At 36.8% G+C, this 27,920-nt stretch overlaps 1 protein-coding gene across 1 annotated transcript; it reads left to right on the top strand.

Moving 5' to 3' along the window:
- Positions 1–1,087: 1,087 nt before the first annotated feature.
- VCAM1 (vascular cell adhesion molecule 1) lies at positions 1,088–18,380 on the top strand. The gene is made up of 9 exons (XM_004329799.4): positions 1,088–1,285; positions 1,828–2,103; positions 4,337–4,657; positions 5,916–6,182; positions 8,162–8,437; positions 10,640–10,960; positions 11,839–12,105; positions 13,849–14,115; positions 17,468–18,380. Exons 1-9 carry the CDS (start codon positions 1,222–1,224, stop codon positions 17,626–17,628), a joined length of 2,220 nt encoding a protein of 739 aa, XP_004329847.2. The 5' UTR covers positions 1,088–1,221; the 3' UTR covers positions 17,629–18,380.
- The last annotated feature ends 9,540 nt before the right edge of the window (positions 18,381–27,920 follow it).

Here is a 27,920-nt window from a genome sequence, read left to right as displayed (position 1 = left end):
ATGATTGCACTTTTTTGGTACCCACTAAGTGCAAAACCAAGCATTAGATATTGGGAAGGCAGAGGTAGATACAATGCTGAACAAGAACTGGTCTGGGACCATGATACGAACTGATGATCCAGTGTGGGAGGAAGACCTGCACAAGTCTAATACAAGGAAGTGGCTATTCCGGTTTCTTTTTGATGGGCAAGCATTTTGCAAAGACTTAAGTATGTGTGTGTAAGGCAAAAACAGTCATTTAAAAATACCTTTTAAAAAGTCTTTTCACTGGCGGGGAAAAAGAGCATAAAATTGTTGTTGTCACCTACCATAAAAGAGAAACAAATTATTTTTCATGTTTTAACTGTGTTTGTGGTTAAATCTCACAGTCAAGAGATTTACCACTTCAGATGACTTCCATACATTTCATTTAAGTCTGCAAAAGACTTCCAATTATCCAGCAACTGAACCAAAGAATTGGTAACTTTTCTAAAACAGAAGAGGAAAATTCTTTCTCTTGTTCTGGTAGTGTTCCTTTATTCTCTACTCAAGAAAATCATTTCAGAAGCTGGATGTTTGTTGTCAAAAAAACTATGTTGTGAATAAAATGTATAAAACTAAGAAGCTATGCTGTCTCTCTTTTAAAAAATAACTCATCAAAAGAAAAGATCTTTTCCTTTTTTTTGCAAGAGAAAATTTAGTCTCTGTTTTAGAATTGCAAATATATCTTCCTAATGGAGAAGAATCAGTTCACATGACATAGTGCTTGTTTAGCCACTTCAAAAACTAGAGTGTAATTTACTATTTTTCCCTCTCTCTTTTCCCCATTGGATTCAGAAAGCCTCATTCTGCCACAAGCATTACTTTATATATTTCATGCAAAGATATCCTTTCAGAATGAAAAATCAGGAAAAGTTTTAATTTTATAGGCTTGGAAGTGTTTTCTTTTTCTAGGGCAGAGATAGTAGTTTCAGTACTGAGAGCAACGGAAGGGGTTAACACTGGACTTGGCTGGGTGTCAGTTAAACTTTTTTTCTGGCTCTGCTCCGGGTTTCCCCTTGAAGGGATTTCCCTCCGCCTCTGTGTCTCTGCAACAAGACCCTTTATAAAGAGCAGACTTTCTATTTCATTCCTCACTGAACCTCACTGGCTTTAGGAGCTCAAGACTTCCCAGGCACTTTCAGTGGGGACAGAAAGAAGGGTTTTGGAACCATTATTTTCTCATAACAACAGCAACTTAAAATGCCTAGGAAGATGGTTGTGATCTTTGGAGCCTCAAATATACTTTGGATGGTGTTTGCAGTTTGTAAGTTCTTCTCCTTGATTTGTTCCAAATGCTAGCATTCCATTTTAGCCCTGATTTTGGCTTCAGTCAGTTTTGTTATGGTCGTAAAGAAAGGCACTAGGATTTTTAAAGAGTGGGAAAATTTAATTTAACCTAACTTTTAATGTGCTATTGAGTATTGCTAGACACCATTATATTGTCATAGTTACAGCTGTAAAGTTGATGTTTTTTGGATACTTTTTTTCCAATGTCAAATGAGTAATTGGATTCTATCTCTAGGAAGGTCTGTCTTTTAGTTTCCTGCACTTGATAATGAAAGCAAACTTAGCTAGTGACAAAACAACTCTGATAAATGGGCATCAAGGTCAGAATGAGGGTTCTCCTAAGCGAAGATGATTTCAACACCTTCTTTTGAAAGTGACTTCAATGCTGCCTTGCGTTAGTTGGAAGCAGTTTAGGAAAGAGATCAGCCAGATTGTATTTTGGGTGTTATACTAGAACAGAGAAGAAGAACTAGAATACTCAACAAACCAGTGTTTGTTTTTTTCTTTCTGCCTTCACAGCTCAAGCTTTTAAAATCGACATCTTCCCTGAATCCAAAATTATTGCTCAGATTGGTGACTCCATCTCACTGACTTGTAGCACAACAGGCTGTGAGTCCCCATCGTTCTCCTGGAGAACTCAGATAGACAGTCCACTGAACGGGAAGGTGAGAAATGAGGGGACCAAATCCACGCTGACCATGGATCCTGTTAGTCTGGGGAATGAACACTATTACCTGTGCACAGTGATTTGTGAGTCTCAGAAACTGGAAAAAGGAATCCCAGTGGAGATCTACTGTGAGTACTTCAGAGAATATTTGATTTTCTCTCCATTTTGCTTTAAAATAAGTTTCTAAAAGGATAGTTTTGAAAGAAAAGAAAGAAAAAAGTATATTCATGTCCAGATTCTTGGCTAGAGGACCCAGTGTACCAAGAAAGCTAGAGACAGCTGAACCTAGCACTAGACCAGAGACCCAAATCCTAGCTTCTATTTCCAACTCTGCCACAAACATGGTGACCATGGGTAAGACTCAACTTCTCTAGGCTTCAGTTTTCTTAATCATAAAGTGAAGATCTCTAAGGTTCTGTTTATTTTATTTTAAAAAATTTCTATTCAATTATATCCTTATATGTTCACTTGTCCATGTGTCTAAATGATTTATGAATTCCATACTTCAGGGATTTTCCATTTATTTATTCTTATGCAATTTGGTGCTTAAAATTAGTTTAAAGATTAAGCAGGGGATCTATAATTTAGTAATGGGCTCCTGTACAAAGTTTTCCCCTTTAGCTAGAAGAAAAATATCTGCAAACATTTCACTCATTTGACTTTGGTGGAGATAAATTGGTGCCATTAAGTCTTGATGCTCAATCACTCAACCTCAAAGATATTTGTATAATGAACTAGATTTGCCTTGTGAATGTGAATGAATACCCCTCGTTTACCAGCCTACCAAAATGTACCCAAATCCATTCTCAATCCAGCAAAGAAAGTTAGCAAAAGGAGTGAAAAAATAACCTGAAATAAATCACTTGCATTCTGGTTACTGCTCTTTCCAAAATACTGGAATCCTTGATAGTCATCTCTTCAGAAAGACATCATTTGATTATCTTTTCTACTTATGTTGCTTCTCTTCTGCTGTAGTGGAGACAACTTTGTCCAGTAACCTTAACTGATTCTTCAAGAAGCCTGTATGTTGCTAGTGCTTCCCAAGAAACTGTGCCTGGCCGGCTGCTTTCAATTATGCTGGTTGTACATGCAGAGTTTATGTCTGTGCAGCCTCCTGAGCTCCTTGAAAGGCCCCCTTATGTAAATACAGGGGAAAGTAGTGAGTTCTTGTATTACCTGACAGCAAACTCTGTGTATTATAAGCGCATTTCTTTCAGAATATGAGGGACAGGACTATTGGTGGAAAAATGAAAAATACTGTTTCTTCACATAGCAAAACATTTCCAGTTCCTTTGCCTTTCCTCGCAAGTACCAAATAGTTGAAGATTTAAAAAGAGAAATGAAGGCCCTTCTGGCTTTAATTATCTTGGCTGAAGTTTTTTAGTTTTTTTTTCAAGAATGTCTGTCTTTCATTATGCTTAACAGTCCTGTCTCCATTCCACATTTGATTGTAATATTCTTTAGAGTTGGAAACTTTGTATTCTTATTTCACAGTCTTGAATCGAGCCAATGTGTTACCATCCTGGCAGTTTGCAATGAAAAGTAGCCTTGCAAGGAAAGCAATGGCTGACTGAACTAATGTGTCCCTTGACACTAAAAAGTTCAAATGGAGTATTAGTTATACTTTGAGTTAGGCATTTTGGGAGGCAAATATGCCTTCCAGAATTTAAAGACTGCACAGGTGTACCTTTCTGGTGGATGAATGCCTGTCAGAGGCACCATTTTTCAGAAACCAATTATTTAGAATTGTTCTTTTCATTTCTTAGCATATTTTGCCCAATAACTATTCTTTGCAATGCCATTCTAAGCCTCAGGTTCCTTATCCATAAAATGAAATATATCTGCCCTCACTAAAATAAGAGAATGTGATATAACATAAAAATATCTTCAATAGCAGTACAGACTAATAAAAATCCTGAGTTTAAATCCCAGCTTTACCATTACTAGCTGTGTGACCTTAGGAAAGTTATGCACATGTGCTAAGTTTATGTTTTCATATCTATGAATTGTGGTATCTATTTCTTAGGGTTGTTGTGAGGATGAAATAAAGTCATTGGTGTTAACTGAATAGCACAGTGATGGGCACACATAAGTATTCAATAAACATGAATTTCTTCGCCTTCCTTTCACTCTGATAACATGCAACACTTAGTACATGCAGCATCAGAACTGAACTCTCTAACAGGAGATTCCAGTTCTTGAACCTACCCCAAACCATGAAAGGCTATTTAAACAATTCTTCTGTATTAAGACTGTATTCGCAAACATATTAGATTTAGTTTACATTGATTTAAATCAGTAAGGGACCTCATACAACATGAACAAAAAGTCCATTTGCATGTATTTGTTTGAACTTTGCAGCTTTCCCTAAGGACCCAGAGATCCATTTGAGTGGTCCCCTGGAGGTTGGGAAGCCAGTCACAGTCACGTGTTTGGTCCCTGATGTTTACCCATTTGAAAGGCTGGAGATAGAATTACTGAAGGGCAACCATTCCATGAAGACACAGAACTTTCTGGAGATTTCAGAAGTGAAGTCCCAGGAAACGAAGAGTTTGGAAGTAACCTTCACTCTTATTGATGAGGATATTGGGAAAGCTCTTGTTTGTCAAGCTACATTACACATTAATGAAATTGATTCTCAACCCCAAGTAAGGGAGACTACAAAAAAACTGCAAGTCTACAGTAAGTACTTGTGTAAAGTCTATGGGAACTTAGTCTTGGATCTATACAGCAGTAAACTTAGCAGCTAAAGTCAAGAAGAAACGTGTTTGTAGTTTTTACACCATTTTGATTCATTGAGAGCATAATTTTTGACAATAGCATAATTTAATAAGCACACCAAATTTGTGTTGAGAAGATTTGAGCTTAAGTTCTGACTCTACTAACTGTGTGAATTTGGGTCACTTAATTTCACAGTCTATCAAAGAGGACTACTAATGCCACCTGATCGGGTAGTAGGAAATAGGCTCAAGTGATAAAATGTTTTTAATCATGTTTTGTAAACTCGTATACCATGCCTTGAAATATCAAGGTATAGAGATTTTACGAGGTGGGCACTTATTCTGTGTGTGAGTGCGTATATGTATGCTCACCTGGACACATATGTGTGGGGTGAGAGAGAGGAGATGAGGTTTGATTGTCTCCATGCTCTCTGAGACGGCTGGGGGAGCTGAAGCAGTCTTGAAATCCCAAAATTGGTAGGAGTGGACTCACTGTGCTTTGTTCTAGGCTAAAATGCTCTGGTCTGCTTTGACACCATACTTAAAAGGAGTATTGCCTTCTATAACAAGTTTAGTTGAAAGAGAATGAGATGGAAACGTTTTATCAATGTTTTGAGAAGAATAGTCAAAATAGATATTTTTCCTAGAGAATATAAAACTTGGAAACAAGAGCTATAACTAAATATTTGAAAGACAGTCACGTAGAAGTGGGATTTGATATATTCTTTAGCAGTAGAGGACTGAACTATGACCGGTGTATAAAAGTTAGTTACAAAGAGGAAGAGTTCAGCTCAATAAAGGGAAAGTGCTCTAATAACTAGAGCTGTCCAAAAATCAAATGGACTGTGCTTACTATAAGACATGGATTTCCTTGCACCATAAGTGTTGAAGCCGACTTGAATGAACCTTTGGCAAGGAAGCTGAGCCAGAACTTCTACCTTACCTAGGAGATTGAACCACATTATTCTAAGGGTTTTCTTAATTTCTGAGTATCTATGGCCATCTGAAAACACCAAACATCAAAAAAAGTAACTCCATCAAATTAGTCAGAAACTGGATTGACTAATTTTTATGACTCAGCAATTCTTTATCCTAGTTTGGCAGAGAAAGTTTGTCAAATTTGTGAAAGTATGTAAATAAAGTCTATGAGAGAAATACTGTAGCCCTATTGGATCAAGATGATGCTTAGCAATGACTACTATTGTGCTCTGCCTTCTCAGTCTCACCCAAGGACACACTTATATCTGTGAACCCCTCCACAAGCCTGCAAGAAGGTGATTCCGTGACGATGACATGTACCAGTGAAGGTCTACCAGCTCCACAGATTTTCTGGAGCAAGAAATTAGACAATGGGAATCTACAGCTCCTTTCTGAGAATGCAACTCTCACTTTAATTGCTATGAGGATGGAAGATTCTGGAATTTATATGTGTGAAGGAGTTAATCTGGTTGGGAAAGACAGAAAAGAGGTGAAATTAATTGTTCAAGGTAAGCAGAATGCGAAAAAGGACTGATAAAGCTGCCGTCATTTGGATTTAAGCAATAGTGAAATAGCTTCAATGCCAAAATTACTTCGTTAACTTTTATTGATGATCCATCTGATCGTCATGTGCTTTAATACAATTATATATTCATCTTACTCATACTTCTTGGAAATCTTTCCTGCCAGAACTTCCATGGCTCTGCTTTTCTGGTTCCTTTCCATTTCTCATCATTCTTTCACTGCCTCATTCCTTGGCTTTCTCTCGTCCTTCTGCCCCTTGAATATTAGTATTCTCAGGTTCCCACATCTGGTCCTCCTCCCTTCTAACTCTGGACTCCCAAGATTTGAACTATGTATTATGTGCTGTTTACTCTGAAATTCATGTTCCTATTCCATATCACCAAAACCTGTCAGTTCTACCTCAAAATGATCCCTAGAATCTGATCTCTTTTCTTCAACCCTCTTGCCATTGCCTTAGTTTATCATCTCTCACTTGGACTCTTGAAAGATGTTCTTATCAATAAATAATATCCACCAGCTATATTCCAGGCACTTTACGTATGTTTCCTCTAATCTTCAAGAAATAACTAACGAGTATGTATTTTATATCCATTTTACAGATGAGAGAATAGTGTCTCCCAGAGATTAATAATGACCCTTATTGCTTGTACACCTAATATTTGCCAGGAATTCTCTTTCCACTTTATAAATGTTACGTCTTTTTTCTTTACCACAACCTTATGAGGTGAATAAAAACACAGGCACAGAATAGTTGACAATTTGCCTAGAGTCACAGAGCTCATTAATGACATTTAATAGAGGCCCATTTAAACCCCAAACCCCACGGTTTTTCAACTATAGATAATTGTCTTTGAATGGTCACCCTGCTATCATTCTGTCCCCCAACATAATCCTATGCACTGCTACCAGAGTTATCTACCTTAAACAAGAAAGGTGCACATTTTATATTACTTCAACCAAACCCTAACTGCATGTAAATTAAAATTCACATTTTTTAAAATAGTCGCATAAAACTCTTCACAATCTAGTCAGAAACAACGAGCAGGGATGGCACTGGCAGCCAAAGAGCTTTTCTGGATATCTGAGACTTAGGAGTTTGCCCTGGCATCTCAGTTTTCAGCCCCTGAGTCAATAGTAAAGTATTTTTATATTGTATCAAACAAATTTAAGAGGTGGCCTGCATACCACTTTAATGCTTAGATTTTGCCTTTGCTTTCAATGTGATTCTGTGTGACTTTCAATGGTGCAGGTTTATTCTGTTGATACAGAAGCTCTAAGTACTGGTCTGTTACGGGTATTGCTTCTAATCAGAAGACATATTTGTATAACTTTTTTTCAGTACTTTTCTTAGATTTCGTTTTATCTCCACATGAGGATGATTTGATTTAGTTGTTCAAGCAATTGGAAAGCTGGGATCTTGAATCAGACCCACCTGGCTTCAAGTCCTAATTTTGCCACTTGTAACCTGGGTGAAGTTATTTATCATTTTTCCTCAAGAAGAAAGAGGAGGAGGAAGAAGGGGAGGAGAGGGAGACAGAATTAATAATATCAGCTCATGAAGTTGTGAGGATTAAATGAGATAATATATGTAAAGTGATTTCCACAATGCTTGACACACTGGAACCTCTTATATTTTTGAGCTGTTTTTCCACTGTTACAGGGATTTGATAAACTACATTTGAGTGGAGAATGATTTTTTTTGCTGAAAAGATGCCAATCTCTGTCTTGACAAATTTTTATCCTTATTCATTCTATTGAATGAATGAATCAACAACGTCTTGTGCATTTGTTCTTAAAAGATGTGGTTTCATTTCTGAAGGTCCCAAGGTGGAAAGGAGTAATTTATTCCTGGCATAGATGTTAGCTGAAAAGAGGCCAGGAAAAAAAAAAGACCATATATTGAGCTGTGATGAAAGAAGAAAAGAATCTTATCTTCTTTTCGTCTTGTTCTTTTATCCCCCAGAGAAAATGTTTACTGTAGAGATCTCCCCTGGATCCCAGATTGCTGCTCAGATTGGCGACTCAGTTGTGTTGACCTGTGATGTCATGGGTTGCGAGTCCCCATCTTTTTCTTGGAGAACCCAGATAGACAGTCCTCTGAACGGGAAGGTGAGGAGCGAGGGGTCCAAGTCCACATTGACCCTGAGTCCTGTGAGATTTGAGAACGAACATTTTTATCTGTGCACCGTGACATGTGGGCATAAGAAACTGGAAAAAGGAATCCACGTGGAGCTCTACTGTAAGTGGTTTTCAGAATTGTTTACTGTTTTGTCGTCGTTGTTCCCAGTTCCACTGGAAGAAACAGAATGTGAATCTGTGACACAAGACAAGATCCTTGTGTTTAGAAGGGGAATTTAGCATTGTGAATGGTTCCTAAATCTCTGAACCAGAATTTTTCATGTAACTTAATTGGCCTAAGTCTTAAGTAGATATTACATAAGAACCCAGCATCCACAATGCTTAGGCTGTGTCTTGTCGATACTCTCTCATCATGGACTTGAACGCACTGCATGCTCCCTGCTTCCCATCCCCCTCTGGGTGTATGTGGGGTGTACAGAGGTGGTCGTGTGCAAGGAGTGTAGTCAGTGTCCACTCAGATAACAGGGTGGGATGACTGCTGCTCAATTATTTGAATTGGGGGTGAGGCCCAAGCATACTGTTTTTTGTGGTTTTTTTAACATCTTTATTGGAGTATAATTGCTTTACAATGGTGTGTTAGTTTCTGCTTTATAACAAAGTGAATCAGTTATACATACACATATGTTCCCATATCTCTTCCCTCTTGCGTCTCCCTCCCTCCCACCCTCCCTATCCCACCCCTCCAGGCAGTCACAAAGCACCAAGCTGATCTCCCTGTGCTATGCAGCTGCTTCCCACTAGCTATCTATTTCACATTTGGTAGTGTATATATGTCCATGCCACTCTCTCACTTCGTCCCAGCTTACCCTTCCCACTCCTCGTATCCTCAAGTCCATGCTCTAGTAGGTCTGTTTTGACGGCACATTTGAAAGCCGATTGGCAGGATGGGAGAAATGAGGCAATGGGGAGCAAAAGAAAGCCAGGGCGTTAGATTTGTCACTGGGGATGGTCAGTGGCAGACAAAAAGTAGAAACAGGAGACTGCACTAGATTTGAATATTGATTTACACCACATAAATACACTACACTTTTTCTTGCTGTTCTTGTCACCTTAACAAAAATCCTTTACAGCCTCAAATCTCTATGAATTGGCATTGCTGGAGTTCCTCAGTTTATAATGAACGAGGGAGAAAATATACAAAGTGATCATAAAGTTACACTTTGAGTAGGTTATTCTGCCTTGTTTTTATTCAGTGGAATTCAAGAGAACAATTGTAGAGATTTTCCTCCAGAAATCTTGCCCAAACTTGTGTTACCCCTCAGGAGTTTGTTCAGTATGAGTTAGAGTATGTCCGTAAAGGGATTTGAATCTCTCAGAAGAAGGGTAAATTTATTGCGTTATCGTATTACCAAGAGTCCGGGACCTGCTGATGTAGGCACATTCCCAACAGCAATGAGAACCAGCAGTGAAGCCTTACCATCATATAGAAACTTTAGAGAATGTATCACTTTAACGACACTTCGCTTAAGGAGAAAAAAATTTTAGCATGGCTCTTGCTCTTGATAACCACTCTAATCTCACATTTATTGATTTGCATAAGATGTGTTATAAATGTTATTCAGAATCTAAATCTCATAGTTTCTTCTTAACTACAAGTATTATCCAAGGAACATTTAAGACTTTCTGCCTAAACTTGGCCATTGCAAATGAAAATGTCTAAACTGAGAAGTGCCCTTGGGTCTTATCTGAGATGAGAGGCTGCATGGCTCTGTGAAACCAAGCCTGGGCTCTGAGCTCAAGGAAATAGAAATTCTGATCTCAGCTCAGTGACTTACTAGATATGATGCCAAATGGCAGACTCTTAGCCTCTATGAATTTTGTGTTTCCCTAGTTGTAAAATACATTCTCTATAAGTTTTTCTAGCTGTAAAATACCCATTAGATTATGCCGTTTTGAAGACTGAGATAATGAATGTTAAGGGACTAGCACATAGTAAATATCCAATACGTCCTGGAAAATATTTAAAATGTTTAAAATATATAGTTACTAAATAGGATGGTGGAAGCTGACATGTCCATTGAAAAGACCAGGCCACAGCTGTCAGCAAGATTGCATCACTAGAGAAGAATAAAAAGTATATTTATTACCTGATGATTTGATGTGCTAGTTATTTTTCGTTTCCAGCGTTATTTATATTTAATGTCATAAATATTTATACTTAATGTTGTTATTTATATATTAGTGATCATCCTATCCCAGGTGAATTAAAATCTGCATTTTGAGACCTTTGCATTTAATAGAGATTAGTTCTGTTTTTCCTTGACTGTCACATGTAAACATCATTTTTGCTTGACGTTTGCAGCCTTCCTTAGAGATCCAGAAATTGAGATGAGTGGTCTGTTAGTGAGTGGAAACCCAGTCACTGTAAGCTGTAAGGTTCCTGATGTGTACCCTTTTGACCGGCTGGAAATTGAATTACTTAAAGGGGAGAGTATTATGAAGAATAAAATCTTTTTGGAAGATGTAAGTAAGAAATCCCTAGAGACCAAGAGTTTGGAAATGACCTTCATCCCCACCACTGAAGACACGGGAAAAGTTCTTGTTTGTCTGGCTAAGTTACCTATTGATGAAATGGAATTTGAACCCAAACAAAGGCAGAGTACACAGATACTATATGTTAATGGTAAGTACATGCATGATGTATCCACAGTTTAATATGAATTTTTTTTAATCATGGTTGCCAGGAAAGAGTTAACATTAGGTTGATAGTTAAAACCATTGTGAAAAAAATAATTGAAAAGGAACAACAAAATAATGATTATTATAACAAACCACCCCCACTGCTTAAAACAACTGTTTATTGGCTTATGATTCTAAGCTGGAAATTTGGGAAGAGGTCAGATGGGCAGTTTGTTCAATGTGGTATTAGATGAGCTCATTCATGCATTGTCAGTCAGTTGGCAGGTCAGTGGGGGATGGTCCCAGGTGGCCTCACTCACATGTCTGGGCCTTCTCTGGTGTTTCTTGGCCTTTCTTTCTCCATGTGGTGTCTCTCAAGGAAGGTAGCCTAGGTATAGTCACCAGAGTGCAGTATTTCAAGAGGGTGATCATGAAAGGGGCCTCTTGGGGCCTGGGCTTGGAAGTCCTACTGTGTTACTTCTTCCAGGATATATTGGTCAAAGTTAGTCACAAGGACAGCCTAGATTCAAGGGGTAGAAAAATAGAGTCCACCTTTTCATAGGTGATTCACATAGTTCATGGTCATGTTTAATGTACCATAAATGTCAATATGTACTATCATTGATCATCCATTCTTTGATAGTAAGAGAGTTTCTACAGAATTTATTTCCATTGGAAAATATCCAGGATGTGTCCATATTCTACTCTCTATCGTTCTGTACCTGCTAAAGTAAATGTGGACAGAAACCTCTTTTGGAAAGTTATCAAGATTTATAAACTGTTCTAATCCGCGAATCCATAGCCCAGTTTTGCAACATTATCAAAGTTCTTTGGAACTCGGTGTATAAAGAGTCAAGCTAACAAGTGTCCCCACCTTTTCAGTTGCTCCCGGGGATACAACCATCTTGATCAGCCCCTCCTCCATCCTGGAGGAAGGTAGATCTGTGAATATGACATGCTCTAGCGATGGCCTTCCAGCTCCGAAAATCCTGTGGAGCAGGCTGCTGAGTAATGGGGATCTACAGCCTCTTTCTGAGAATACCACTCTTACCTTAACGTCTACAAAAATGGAAGATTCTGGTATTTATGTCTGTGAAGGCATTAACCAGGTTGGAATAAGCAGAAAAGAAGTCGAATTAATTATCCAAGGTGAGCTAAGTGATTAAATGAGTTATGATTGCTAGTCTTATTTTGGTTGTGTTACTGGTTTTGAAAAAAGTCCTTTTTGAAACAAACAAAATTTTTACTAAAACAGAATGCATTGAGCGTTTTGAAGAGCTCATGATGTTTCCTCTGCACGGAAAACTCCTGGAATAGTACTTCCCCATGAACCATTCCAAGTCACTTATCCCAAAATTCTTTCAACTGCAGGTGGAATCCAGGAACTGTGCCAAGAGTTCCAGTTACACTTACAAGGCATTGATTATGGCATTGAAATAAGGATAGGAAGATGTATATATGTATTTTGAAATTACTTAGGACTAAAGCTACCTTATCTAGCTGGATTAAACTCTGAGTGGCAATCTCACAAGATGCCTGCTAGTGTGTGCTTAGGAGCCTAAGAAGGCACTTAAACATTTGATAAATTCTGAGATTGAGTAGCAGTGACCATGCCCTCTGGTTTATCAGTTTAATGGCATAGAATCACTAGGGTGGATGAAGTTAGCAGATCCAGACCCATTCTTGCCAGGATGGAGAGGCAAGACTGAGAACAAAACAATTCCTAGTTGACAGGATGAAGCTGTAGGCAGTTTTGGGCAAAATCATGAAGTGATTTGGATTTCCCTCATACCTTCCCTTTTGGGGTTCAAGGTTCTCTTCTTCACTAGAGCAGTCAGTTCCGCTCTTACCCCTTGGTATTGTTTCCACTAAGATATTAGTGACTTTCTTGTTACATCATTACAATAATAATTTGTATTTTAAAGGAAGAATTTGGCAGGGCAATGCACTACCTTAAAGAAAGCCCTTAGGATGTAGCTCTGGTTGGGGAAAGAGTATCAAATCAAGTCACAAAACAGATGAACTTAATGGGAATCTCACTTATAAAATGGTGATGTGGTACCTCCCTCCACGGGTTGCGTATTAACAGAGATGTTGTATGTCAAGTACTTAGCCCAGGATAATTGGTGTTGTTAAGGATTGTAAGCACAGCTTAATTTCTTTTTTTTTTTTTTTAAAGAAGATGTTGGGGGTAGGAGTTTATTAATTAATTTATTTATTTTTGGCTGTGTTGGGTCTTCGTTTCTGTGCAAGGGCTTTCTCCAGTTGTGGCAAGCGGGGGCCACTCTTCATCGCGGTGCGCGGGCCTTTCACTGTCGCGGCCTCTCTTGTTGTGGAGCACAGGCTCCAGATGAGCAGGCTCAGTAGTTGTGGCTCATGGGCCTAGGTGCTCCACGGCATGTGGGATCCTCCCAGACCAGGGCTCGAACCCGTGTCCCCTGCATTAGCAGACAGATTCTCAACCACTGTGCCACCAGGGAAGCCCCAGAGCTTAATTTCTTGATCTGGGATTGTCCAGCTCAGAACTCAGAAGCCTGTAATGGCCTTTATACTTAAAGAAATATTTGCACAGCAGTGTGACCAGAAAAAAAAAAGTTCTTTTTCACATTTGAAACCTACAGCTGTTTTTAAAACACTTATTCATTGGCTAGGCTGGGTAAAGAATTATATTAAGGGACATGAAAGAAGCATAAGAGTTGTCTTCTTTTATTTAAAATGTGATCATTTACAACAATCCAGTAAATGCTTGACTTCTTTAATTACCCCTCTAAATATTTAATGCAAACAGTAAGCACAAACACCATCTTGACAGCTATTGTTACTGTCATTAAATTAATATGGGATTGGTTTATATTTCATTCAGTCAGAGGTATCTTTAAATTCTTTCCACAGTTGCTCCAAAAGATATACGACTTACAGCTTTTCCTTCTGAGAGTGTCAAGGAAGGAGACACTGTCATTATCTCCTGTACATGTGGAAATGTCCCCCAAACTTTGATAATCCTGAAGAAAAAAGCAGGGTCAGGCTACATAGTGCTGAAGTCTACAGATGGTGCATATACCATCCACAGGGCCCAGTTGGAGGATGCGGGAGTATACGAATGTGAATCTAAAAATGAAGTTGGCTTGCAATTAAGAAGCATAACACTTGATGTTAAAGGTTTGTTTTTGTTTTTGTTTTTTATTATTTTTTATAATCGGTCAGAGGCTTGGTGAATTGTAACGAATTTCAAGGATTAGGTGAATGAGTGAGCAAAATGGAACTGAATTCCATGATGATTATGGTTATTTCTTAGTCTTTCCTAAAATAATCATGCACAGCTGCTCTATCCTATGGAGTCAGCCAGGAAGTTGACATTAATCAATCATTGGTCAGTGTAGAATTCCCGTTTGCTTTTTTAAACGTTGACAATTCATCATTGGTCTCTGAGGTCCTGCATTTCCAAAGTGTTTAAATGTATTTTCAAAACCTTTCCCTGAGGGTTATAAGGAAACTAGAGAAGTAGAATTGGCACATGGAAAAAGAAAAGTTCTATCCAGACCCTTTTCCTTCCTACCAGAAGAGAGTGTCACTCTCTGAACACGGAGTAAGTACATATTTTCTGGATTGACTCTCTTCAGGAAAATAACTGAGTATGGTGATCTTAATGCTGAATAACATAAAGGAAACTCTAGACTACAGAACTGTCTCCTTAGAAAATCCAAGCTCCTTGTCCATTTTACCCCATTCTGATGGAGAGAGGGAGGGAGGGGGCAGTGGCCCCAGCAGAGAAACTTCAGAAGCCTCTTTATCTCCTAACCCCTTGTGTGAACACACAGTAGGATCTGTTGATCTTATCAGTGGAAGCAGAACACGTCAGACTTTACTACTCTGTCTCCCACTCCTTGAGTGCTAATGAGCTCCCATTGTGTGTTGGAAGCCAAAATTGAAGTGAACATTCTTGCAAACAAATGCCAATTCTTAAGAGCCTCTGGCACTGGGCTCTCAGAGTTAGCAACTACTCATCAGTGTAAAGAAAATTTAAACGTGGGTCAGAAAATGGATAAAAATTTTACTCATCTGGCCAAATCTCTCAAGATTACAAGACCTTACCATATGTTTTCTTGTCTTCATGGTACCTCCTCAGAACACAACAATATCAATACATACACCTAGAAATGTTAAAGAAGGGGAAAATATCACGATTACATGTAAAACTTTTAGTCATCCACCTGCAGTGATTATCCTGAAAAGAGTTGATCTGGCCAATGAAGTTACTATGTGTTCAAAGAATGGAACATTTACCTAGTATCATGTTACTCAAAGTGACACAGGGATGTATGCAATCAGTGCTTCCAATGAGGTTGGGGATGTTTCTGGACGGATTGAGATCTTGGTTATGAGTAGGTTGAAATTCATTTATTCCTATTTAATCCTCAATGCCTCCAGAACACCTTTAATTAAGCCTAGTCCCAGGAACTTGGACTCCTAACATTTTTATATTTCTTTTTGTAGTTAACGATTCTCTTTTAAAGACACACCAAAGCTTCTTCTCCACTTTTTATCTCTCATACATTGCTGTCTTTACTAATTGCTTTATTAAGTTAGTAACTTACATATTTGCCATTTTTCACTCATTATTTAAATGAACAAATTGAAGCACATTAGGCACTCAGCTAGTACCTCCAAACTAAATATGGTTTAAAATAACTACAAATGAATGGAAACAAAAATTTGACATTTTTCCTGGGAATTTTCAACTAGTCATCTTTTGTAATTAGCTGAGTTTTAAAATTAATTTTTTTTTTTTTACAAATATATTTGCTTGAATGTATTCCAGTGATAGAACTGGTTGGGAGTCTTTAGGATTTTCAGTGTTGATACAGCTAATAGAAAATTGTATTTGAAGGTTGCCCTGGTAACCAACTCAACAGCGAATTTGTATTTTACTGCAGATATCTGAGGGGAAAACAAAAGGCAAAAGATAATATGTATTAAATTGAAAAGAAAACAATAGGAGCAGAGATACCATTGCTCAGCAGGTTATCAATATTGATGCTTAACCATAATTATGATAATGGAAATTCTATTGAAATATTACCCTTGTACTCTGACTAGTTCTACTCTAGCAAGGGAAAGTAGAAAAATAGGCAATTATCATTATGTTTATGGTGAAGTGTTTTTGACCTCAATAATTCAAAAACATGGACTCCCTGTCATCTGACTCCAATGATTCTTTTCTTCTTGGTTGATCTCCAGTGATTAGAAACTCCTAGAAGTAAAGCAATGATTATCAAGGTCAAATCACTCATTTCTTCCAGGACTGAGACAATATATACCTCACTTGAAGAAACGATATTTGTGAGGTCATACAATGCTGTGCAAATGTAAATATAAATAGAGATGAAACTTCAGTAAATACCATGTTATCTTCTATAGATGTTCTTATAAGGTTAAGATATTAAATAGTATTGTAGGGGTCAGATGATTTTTGTAAGTAGAAAGAGTACTAATTTTAAAGTTTTTGTATACTATTATCTTATATACCCAATTTACAACAAAATGTCAAAATGACAGGATGTAGAAAGAAAAAAATATATTACTATTCAAAAGATATTTATTGGGTGCAAGCTACTCCAAGCAGGGAGCCAGGTACTGGCTATTCAGTGGTGGATCAAAAAGAAACTAGATACATGTGCTTATGTAATTCACAGTCTGAAGGAGGAAGACAAAATTAATAGATAAGCAAACAAATGTTTAACTATAAGCTGTGATTAGAGCTATGGAGGGAAAGTGTAGTGGGTTATATAACTATATTAGGAAAAAAAGTATATTAGGGTTTCTTGTTTAGGCTGGAGGAGATGCAGGTCAGAGAATGTCTTTCTGAGTAAGTCATATTTAAGCTAAAACATAATGCTATCCAAAAAACTTCATATTATCAAGAAGTGATATAAATGCTGAAGAGGAATAATGTATATTAAGATGCCCTACTTCAGAGATACAAAATATAAAGTTTTCTATATATCTCTAAAAAGCCATCGACAACAATTCTTTCCCTTACTATCTTATATGTGGTGTTTGACTATAATGGTTACACTCTAGGTGTTACAAGACTTTTCTTGGAGAACTGTTTAGTTATTTTAATTCATAATGATCAGAGTCCTAGTTCTTTAGTATATGTTTCTATTTCCCAAAGCAAACCCTCTTCTCCAATTCTTGCTCTTCCAAATGAGTCCTAAAAAGTTGCTCCCTTCCTTCCATTCTGCTATTGAACCTGAATCTATTTGAATCCAAGTTTGTGGAAATCAACAACTGTCATCTTTAGACTCATCATGACCATAGCAACTGCTAACTGATTATTTAAATAATTCAAAGAAATATGTATTTTGGGTCCTGTTGGTTCTTATAACTACTTTGATTCACTTCTCTTTAGAGGACGAGTTGTACTGTTAAAATAAAACATGTAACTATTATTCTTAAACAATTTCTTTTTATACTAGACATTAATTGCATCCATTTTGTTATTTTCCAGGAAGAGAAAGTAACAAGCATTATTTTTCTCCTGAACTTCTCGTGCTCTATTGTGCATCCTCCTTAATAATACCTGCCATTGGAATGATTATTTACTTTGCTAGAAAAGCCAACATGAAAGGGTCATACAGTCTTGTAGAAGCACAGAAATCAAAAGTGTAGTTAATGTTTGAAATGTTCAATCAGAGACACTATTTATCAGTTCAAATCCTCAGTACTGCTCATCATTCCATGAGGAAAACAACAAGCTAGGAGTGCAGACTTCCTTGAATGTAGTGAACTCTTGGAAAGAAATGGCTGCCTATGCCCCTTGTTGTGAGCAAGAAGCCAAAGGAAAACTTCTGCCTAAAAAATAGGCACTACCTTTGAGATGTGACGACTGTAGTAGTTTCTTGATGTGTATATGCAATAACATGATTTGTATATATGTAAAATAAAACTATGCCATAGGAAGATTGCTTGGAATATCAGCACACTATAGTCACATTTCTATAATTATTAAAATGTTGCTTGGATTGACTGTTATAACTTAAAACATCTTAATATTGATTGGCAGCTGAACTATGTCATCTTTTTAATATTTTATTTCCTTTAACAAAATTTTATTCCTATAAAGTTCATAGACAACAATTCCATGTTTTGTAAAGATGTTAGGATTTTATATTGCTATAGGCAAATGATAAACCAAGAGGACACTGGGTTGACTTTCAGGTACTAAACACTTCAACCTATGGTATAATGGTTGATTGGATTTCTCTGGATGGTACTAATATGGTACAGAGACGTTTTATGATGTTGTTTGTTCATCAGACTCTTGTGTAACTTTCCCAATGTGGTCTAAAAATGCAACTGCTTTTGATTTTCTTTTGTAAATGTTTAGGGTTTTTTGTATAGTAAAGTGATAATTTCTGGAATTGAAAGAGTTGTGTGTTTATTTATTATAAATTGCCTCCTTTAATCATGTTGCAGCTCTTTGTGAAATGTCAAGTTCAAAGACCAAAGAGTTCAAACCCATAGAACTAATAAGCAGATACTTGAAGTATGGTCCTCAGATTACTTTTATCAGAATCATCATGGGAACTTGACACACATTCACATTTCTTGGGGCCATCCTAACCTATTGAACTGAAATATCTGGTTTTGTGACCTTGGAATCTGCAAAAATATAGTATACACAGAAAGAGTGAATGCAGATGAACATACACATATTAAAGGGCAGCAAGTGAACACCTGTATGTACCACTAAGGCCAAGAGATAGAGCATTACTATTCTTCAGAACCTCTTAGATGCTACTCACTGATTGCAGCTCTCTTACTGAGGCATAAGCGATATCTTGAATTATACATTAACCATTCCCTTTCTTTGGAGATTTTATACCTATATAGGAAACCCTAAGTAGAACATTATTTTGTTTGCCAACTTTTGAATTTTACATAAAAATAATCAAACAATATATTTGTCTATGACTTTATTCACACAAAATTATGTTTTTGAATAATTCATCCATATTGTATTTAGCTTTGTATATTCATTATAAGATTTTGCTACAGCTTATTTATACATTCTAGTGTTGATGGATATTTGGGCTGTTTCCATTTTTACAATACTGATCAAAGCGTCTATAAACACTGTTTTACATGTTCCTGACTAACATGTGTAAGAGTTAACTTAGGGTACAATAATTCCTATAAAATGTATACATTCTAATGAAATTGCTGGGGTGTAGGAAATGTACACTTTCAGGTTTATAAGGAAAGCCAAACTATTTTCTGAAGTTATTGAAATAATTTATACTCCCACCAGCAGTGAATAAGAGTTCACATTACTAAATGGCTTACCAAAATTTGGCATTGTCTGACTTAAAAATTTGCCTTTCTTATGGGTATAAAATGATTTTCCATAATGGTTTAAGTTTGCATTTTCCTGATTATTAGTGAGGTTGAACATCTTTTCATACATTTAACAACTCTTTGGGTTTAGGATCATTTGAGCTGGAGATACATATATATTCTGGATACCTGTCCTTTGTTGGTTTCCCCTACATATTCTTCTGGGAATTTTATAGTTTTAGGTCTTATGTTAAGTCTTAATCTACTTTGAGTTGATTTTTGTGTATGGTGTAAGATAATCTCATCTGTTCTTTACTGCATATTTCCTTTTCTTTTCTGCCTTCTTTTGGATTGATTGTTATATTTTTAGTAGTTATTACTCTCTGTTTTTGTTTTTAGTAGTTGCTTTAGGATTTATAGTACATCTTTAAATATTACACCACTTCACATATGAGAACTTTATAATATATATTTTCTTATCTCCCCTTTCCAGCTTTCGTGCTAAGATATTTCTATTTTACAGGTGTAATAAACCCCACAATACATTGCTGTTGTTTTTTACTTTAAAAAGTCAATTATCTTTTAAAGATATTTGAAAATTAAGAAAATTTTTATGTTTAACTGCATATTTACCGTTTCTAGTACTCATCATTCTTTTCTGTAGATTCAGATTTTCCTCTGCCATCATTTTCCTTCTGTTTAGACACATCCTTTAACTTTTCTCATAGTACATACATGTTTGCTGGTAATGAATTCTTTTCTGAGAACGTCTCTGGGTTATTTTTTTTTTTGAGTTTTCATTTTGAAAGATAGTTTTAATAAAATGAATATATAATTTAATTAACAAATTTATACATTCAAATGGTTATGCTATTTTATAAACATACAATAATTATGTTCCATTAAATTACAATGTAATTTACAGAGACAGGTATCATCTTGTTGCCTCACATAAGTTTTCAGGTCAGTAGTTTCCTCCAATGTGGAAGTTAATCAGATAAATGGTCAGAGAACTTTATTGGTATAGAATTCTAGATTGACAAGGTTATGTTTTTGTTTTTGCTTTTGTTCTTTAAAAATGTTTCACCTTCTTCTAAATCTGCTTATCTTTGTTCTTTAAATGTAACATCTTTTTTATCTCTTGTTGTTTTTAGGATATTTTTAACACTGGCTTTAAGAAATTTGATTATGATGTGCCTTCATATAGTTTTCTTTATGATTTGTGTGTTTGTGTGTGTGTGTGTGTGTGTTTGTGTGTTTTGGTTTGTTAAGATTCTTAGATCTGTGACTTTATAGTTTTCATTAAGTTTGGAAAAATTTCAGCCATTATTTCTTCAAAAAATTTTTTTCCGTACCACCCACCTCTTCCCTTTTGTAAACTCCAATACAGATACAAAAGGGTGCTTAGCATTGTCCCATAGCTCACTGATGCTCTGCTTCTTTGTTCTAGTCTTTTTTCTATTTGTGTTTCATTTTGAATAGTTTCAATTGCTATGTTTTCAAGTTTACTAATCTTTTCTTCTACATTGTTTAATCTGCTATTACTCAATGTGTGTTTTTTAAAATAATCCCAGTAGTAGTTTTCATGGCTAGTGGTTCTACTTGGGCCTTTACTTACCATGTTCAAGTTTCCTTCACCTTCTTGAATGTGTTGGATATCATTACAATAACTTCTAATGTTCTTGTTGCTAATTCTATCATATGTGTCATTTCTGGGTCTGTTTCTATTGATTGGCCCATCTCTTTAATATGAGTCATACATTCCTGCTTTTTTTGTGGCCTTTAATTTTTTATCAGATGCAAGACATTGTGAATTTTACCTTGCTTGGTGCTGGATATATTCATATTCTTATAAATATTCCTGAGCTTTTCTTCTAAGTCATAGCTAAGTTACTTGGAGAAATGTTGACCCTTTTGAGGTTTCTATTTTCTTTATTTTTATTTTTTATTTATTTATTTTTTTTGCGGTACGCGGGCCTCTCACTGTTGTGGCCTCTTCCGTTGCAGAGCACAGGCTCCGGACACGCAGGCCCAGCGGCCATGGCTCACGGGCCCAGCCGCTCCATGGCACAAGGGATCCTCCCAGACCAGGGCACAAACCCTTATCCCCTGCATCGGCAGGCGGACTCTCAACCACTGCGCCACCAGGGAAGCCGTTTTTTATTTTTTAAGTATTGTTTTGTGAGACTGGAGCCACCTTTAATCCAGAGCTAATTTTCTTTTATTACTGAATCAATACTCTTTTGAGTATTCTACCTGATATCCTATGATTTATGAGTTTTTCCCACTCTTGTTGAAGGGAGCACAAACTATGCTTTGTCCTGTGGAAACCCAAGAATTGTTCCCCTTGCTCTTATTGGGTGGCTCTTTCCCCATATGTGGGTAGTTTTCTTACAAAGGAAACTGTCATAGCCCAGCTTGAGGAAGACTTGGAGATTTTCTGAAGATTTCCAGAGCTCTCTCTGTGTAGCTCTCTCCTCTCTGGAACTCTGTCCTGCACACTTTACCAACCCTAGCCTCTCTCAACTTCTAAACAATTCTCAGTTTCAGGAAGTCCCAAGGCTCTGCCTGAGTTCCCTCTCTCTTCAAGTTATAGTCTGGAAACTCTTTCCAGGCAGTAAATCTGGGCAATCAGAAGACTTACCTCATTTGTTTCCACTCTCGCCAATATCACTGTCCTTTGCAACCTCCTATCCAAAGACTGAAAAACATTGTTTCATATATATTCTCTGGCTTTGTCATTATTTCAATTGTAATGGTAAATCCAACCCCTTACCTTGACTAGAAATAGAAGTCTGAACTCACTTTTAATCAAAGAATACTGCTAGAAACACTCTCTAGAAATTTTTTCTCTATTTGTTGTAGGAATGTTTATTTTATATTTTACACTTCTCTGCTCCACATTATAAGGATCCATATAAGAGATTAATTTTAGAATACAATGCAGGAAACAACATTTACCTGAAGAAATTAGTTTTCTTCTAAATCATGATTAAGGAGATTAATATAAAAGACCTGTCTTCTTTATTCTTTGATCAACCAGGAGATTCTTAGTCAAATTTACATATTAACTATAGCATATGTGTGGTATTTTATGGACTATTTTGTTTGTTTGAGTGCTATTTTCCCCTTGGTTACATCTGTACCAGTTTGCATTTTCTTCTGCCTCTTGTGCCTTTTCCTTACATTTATATTTTATTAAACACTTTCTGTAAGTTACCTCATATTTAATGGAAAGGCCAGAATACAAAGAAGTAAACCAAAAATTAAAATAGTTTGTGTATACGTGGTACCTTGAAAGCATAAGCATGAACAAAGTAGTCTAGATGAATTCTTTATATTCACTCTTTCCATTGGAGAACAAAACCCATGGAGTTGGTGAACAGGATAAATGTGGTTGGAAAAGAAGACAAGAAATCTTTGGAGCTTAAGTGCTGTCCACTGAGGAGGGTTGTAGATCAAATGTCACTGTGTAGACCAGCGATATTTGGGGTACTAGGAAGAAATGGATGCCTCAGGTTGTGGTTTGGAGAGTGATAAGTATACTGAAAAAGAGAAATAGGAGATGAAGGAAAGCCTTGGGTTTTTCACAATGTTGCTAAGAAAGAACTCTGATCTTTTGTGTTTTAAGACACATGTTGTGCTACTTGTGTGTCTGATGATCTAATCAGAACCTGTGGGTATGTAAATATGTCTATCTTAACATATACGCTTCAAAGAGAGCCAGTAACATTCTATCACTTTGAGTCTCTTTAAATAGGTCCGTTGATGGGAGGGATATAATGTTTCACTAAAATGATTTTTCTGAGTAAAGATAATGTAGATAATCTTATAGTGAGTATGAAGACGTGCCCTAAATCATGAAGGTGGTAGGCAAAGAACTGAAGTTTGGAAAAGCTGAACTTGGGGGGTTTTCTCTTTAGTGTTGTGTATGGACCACTAGTATATACAACACACTTCTCTGTTGGATTGTTTAATTTTTGGTCAATACATAATATTCATTTATTTATTTACTGTTATTATTATTTACTGTTATGGTGATAACTTTCAACCTCTCTATGCTGAGTGGGTTCTGAGAGAAGAGCGTTATAACTTACTTAGAATAAGAGCTAAGAGCAATAGAACAATATCAAGGCATTATTCGTATTAGGTTGAAATATATGAGGTTGTCAGTCAAAACCTGTCCAATATCAGCAATTCACATGGTTTAACTTGTGTATCAGTGTTAGGTTTATATGTTGTGTAACACACCACCCCAAAATTCTGTGGCTTAAAATGACAACCATTTTATTTTATTTTATTTTTATTATTTTTTACATCTTTATTGGAGTTTAATTGCTTTACAATGGTATATTAGTTTCTGCTTTATAACAAAGTGAATCAGTTATACATATACATATGTTCCCATATCTCTTCCCTCTTGCATCTCCCTCCCTCCCACCCTCCCTATCCCACCCCTCTAGGTGGTCACAAAGCACCGAGCTGATCTCCCTGTGCTATGCGGCTGCTTCCCACTAGCTATCTATTTTACATTTGGTAGTGTATATATGTCCATGCTTCTCTCTCACTTTGTCACAGCTTACCATTCCCCCTCCCCATATCCTCAAGTCCGTTCTCCAGTAAGTCTGTGTCTTTATTCCTGTCTTACCCCTAGGTTCTTTATGACATTTTTTTTCTCTTAAATTCCATATATATGTGTTAGCATATGGTATTTCTCTTTCTCTTTCTGACTTACTTCACTCTGTATGACAGACTCTAGGTCTATCCACGTCACTACAAATAGCTCAATTTCGTTTCTTTTTATGGCTGAGTAATATTCCATTGTATATGTGTGTCACATCTTCTTTATCCATTCACCCGATGATGGACACTTAGGTTGCTTCCATGCCCTGGCTATTGTAAATAGAGCTGAAATGAACATTTTGGTACATGACTCTTTTTGGATTTTGGTTTTCTCAGGGTATATGCCCAGTAGTGGGATTGCTGGGTCATATGGTAGTTCTATTTGTAGTTTTTAAGGAACCTCCATACTGTTCTCCATAGTGACTGTACAAATTCACATTCCCACCAGCAGTGCAAGGGAGTTCCCTTTTCTCCACACCCTCTCCAGCATTTATTGTTTCTAGATTTTTTGATGATGGCCATTCTGACTGGTGTGAGATGATATCTCATTGTAGTTTTGATTTGCATTTCTCTAATGATTAATGATGTTGAGCATTCTTTCATGTGTTTTTTGGCAGTCTGTATATCTTCTTTGGAGAAATGTCTGTTTAGGTCTTCTGCCTATTTTTGGATTGGGTTGTTTGTTTTTTTGTTATTGAGCTGCATGAGCTGCTTGTAAATTTTGGAGATTAATCCTTTGTCAGTTGCTTCATTTGCAAATATTTTCTCCCATTCTGAGGGTTGTCTTTTGGTCTTATTTATGGTTTCCTTTGCTGTGCAAAAGCTTTGAAGTTTCATTAGGTCCCATTTGTTTATTTTTGTTTTTATTTCCGTTTCTCTAGGAGGTGGGTCACAAAGGATCTTGCTGTGATTTATGTCATAGACTGTTCTGCCTATGCTTTCCTCTAAGAGTTTGATAGTTTCTGGCCTTACATTTAGGTCTTTAATCCATTTGGAGCTTATTTTTGTGTATGGTGTTAGGGAGTGATCTAATCTCATACTTTTACATGTAGCTGTCCAGTTTTCCCAGCACCACTTATTGAAGAGGCTGTCTTTTCTCAGTTGTATATTCTTGCCTCCTTTATCAAAGGTAAGTTGGCCATATGTGCATGGGTTTATCTCTGGGCTTTCTATCCTGTTCCATTGATCTATCTTTCTGTTTTTGTGCCAGTACCATATGTCTTGATTACTGTAGCTTTGTAGTATAGCCTGAAGTCAGGGAATCAGGAATCAGGATTCCTCCAGCTCTGTTTTTCGTTCTCAAGATTGCTTTGGCTATTTGGGGTCTTTTGTGTTTCCATACAAACTGTGAAATTTGTTGTTCTAGTTCTGTGAAAAATGCCAGTGGTAGTTTGATAGGGATTGCATTGAATCTGTAGATTGCTTTGGGTAGTAGAGAATGACAACCATTTTATTATGTTTAATGATTCTTGGGCTGACTAGGGTGGGCTGCATGGGTTTGTGCTCTTCTTCTTCATGGGTTTGGGTCAGTTGTCTAGGGGCTTGAGTAGGCTGGAATATTCAATGTGATTCACCCACATGGCCGATAATTACTGCTGGCTGTCAGCTGGGAGCTCACCTGTGGCTGTCAAAGACAACCTTGGCTCTTTGCTTTGTAGTATGGGTTCCTCACATGTCTTGGGTTTGGACGTCTCAGACTATTATTTCTACTGCATTCTCAAAGCCAATTCACAAGGCCAGCCCAGATTCTGAGGGTTGCAGGTAGGAGGTAGCTCCACATCTTGATGTGTTTGGGAATTTACAGAGTGAAGAGGAAATATTGGGGACCATCTCTGGAGATCAGTTACCATCAAAAAACATTTCTCTGATGAATGTAAGAAAGACCATTCAGGTGAGTTTTACTCAAATAAGGGCACAAAGTGATAAGTGAGCAGTATAACAGTGGATGCTATTAGTTCCTTAGTGTGTGCCAATAAAAATTACAATGTTGAAGACAATACTGTGACATGAAAATATTCAAAAATTTTGATGCGTAATCTAAAAGGAGTAATAAGATGTGTGCCCAAATAGCCATAATTCAAGTAAAAATTGATGCATAGGTAAAGATAAAACTGAGAGGAGAAAAACACTGACTCTGGCCAGGAGAGATAGAAGGACTCAGGCACAGCTCCATGAAGGAGGTGCTATTCAAGCTGCATCTTGAAACAAGGGATAAGATGTAGACAAGTCACTATAAGGAAGGGCAGAGACATTCAATGTGAAGTGGAAAGAGTGAGCATGGGTATAGAGGGAGCAAAGACCTTTGACTTCTATGTAAAGAAGAGGCAACCAGCCCATTTGGCAGAAACATGGGAAAGTGTAAACAAGTACAGTAAGAACTGAAGTTGGAAAAGTGAGTTGTAGCAAATTGTGGGAGGCCTTGAATGCTGACTTGGAAGTTTGGGCTTTGTTCAGGAGTAAGAGCCATTGAAAGGAACCAACAGGAGCAGGGCAATGCTCTAGGAGGTTGACACCTCATGTTCATCTGATATTTTCTATCTATACCTTTGTCCCCTGACTATTCCCAGAGACTCCCCTCCCAGCTTTCTGCATTTAGTGATAACTTCCTTTCCATTATTTAGTTCCAGGGCTGCCACAGTAGTGAGATATGGGAGAACCATTTTTCTTACATTATATGTGGATAAAACAGAATATTATTTAGCTACTAAAATAACATTTTCAAAAAATATTTATTGGCATGGGGAAATGCCTATGTTCCAGTAAAGAAATAACAAAATAATAGATTAATAAAAACAGAATAAGAATTGTATGTAAAATGTGAAAACATCATAAAAATCTGAATACTCTGTGTCTATATGCATATGCACATAGAGAGAGGAAAGGAGATCACAGTGTTACATTGACAGTGGTATTATGGGTATTTTTATTTTATTTATACCAAATAAAATATTTGGTATGAATATTTTTCCAAATTAGAATGACTAAATTTTTTTAGTCATTCTAATGACTAAATTAGAATGACTAATTCTAATTAGTTTTCCAAATTAGAAAGTATTAGAGTTATAGTCAAAAAAGTTATCTTCTAGTGTGTTAACCACTGCAAGTAAGTCTTCAAATGGCAACCAAGTAAAAATAGCATCCTACCTGAACTTGAGACTTGGAATTCTCAAAGACCTATAAATATTTAGGGCTCTGCGATCCAGACATAGAGTGAGACAGCTGCTTTGGCTCTCTGAGTATTTGAGTGTTTGCTCTGAAGAGAATAAAAAGGAGAGGAAGGTACTTGAACAACCTTTCACCACTAAACCACCTCTGGAATTTCTAAATAAGGCCTTGGAGGGAGGGAAGGTGACATAAAGAGCCTGCACACCATCACTCCACACTCTCACAGGACTTGGGGAATGACGCAGCCAGAATTACTTGGAGACACTAAAGTGAAATATTGAGGTTTAAACCTCAATATTTCACCAGCTATCCAGCCGACCTCAGGTTCCTTATACAAATTTTGTTACTTTATGCCTCAAGAATCATTTGTTCACTCTTTTCCAGTCTTGCATAATTTACTACTGTGGGAATCTGATAATACTTAAGCAGATAAAGAAAGACGTGAGGAAATCCTGGGAAAAGAGTAAAACTGCCACATTATTATTTTAAATTACTGTGTTTGAGCAACTGAATTTACTAATTCATTTTATTTCTTCAGAAATTTTCAACCAGGTAGCTCTGCAATTTTGTTTACATCTTTGATATAATAAAAGAGTATACTACTTTACACCTCTTCCAGTTTCACCCTTGCTAAGAAAAGTCTGCTTTTTGGCCCTTCTTTCTGCCATGCAAAGGGGACATGGGCTCCTCTAGGATTTATCTGAGTAGCACTAGTCTTAATTTTTCAAACTGTCTGAACAAAGTAAAGAAACTTTAGGAGTCTTTTAAATAGAGTTTTTATAGCTTTATCAGGAAGAGAAAAGAGAAACGTGACTAATAGTAACAGAGAAATTCTA

The sequence above is a fragment of the Tursiops truncatus genome, chromosome 1, assembly GCF_011762595.2.
Source record: "Tursiops truncatus isolate mTurTru1 chromosome 1, mTurTru1.mat.Y, whole genome shotgun sequence".
Lineage (NCBI taxonomy): Eukaryota > Metazoa > Chordata > Mammalia > Artiodactyla > Delphinidae > Tursiops > Tursiops truncatus.
The sequence above is the reverse complement of the archived record's forward strand: the minus strand, read 5'-3'. Positions and strand labels throughout refer to the sequence as shown.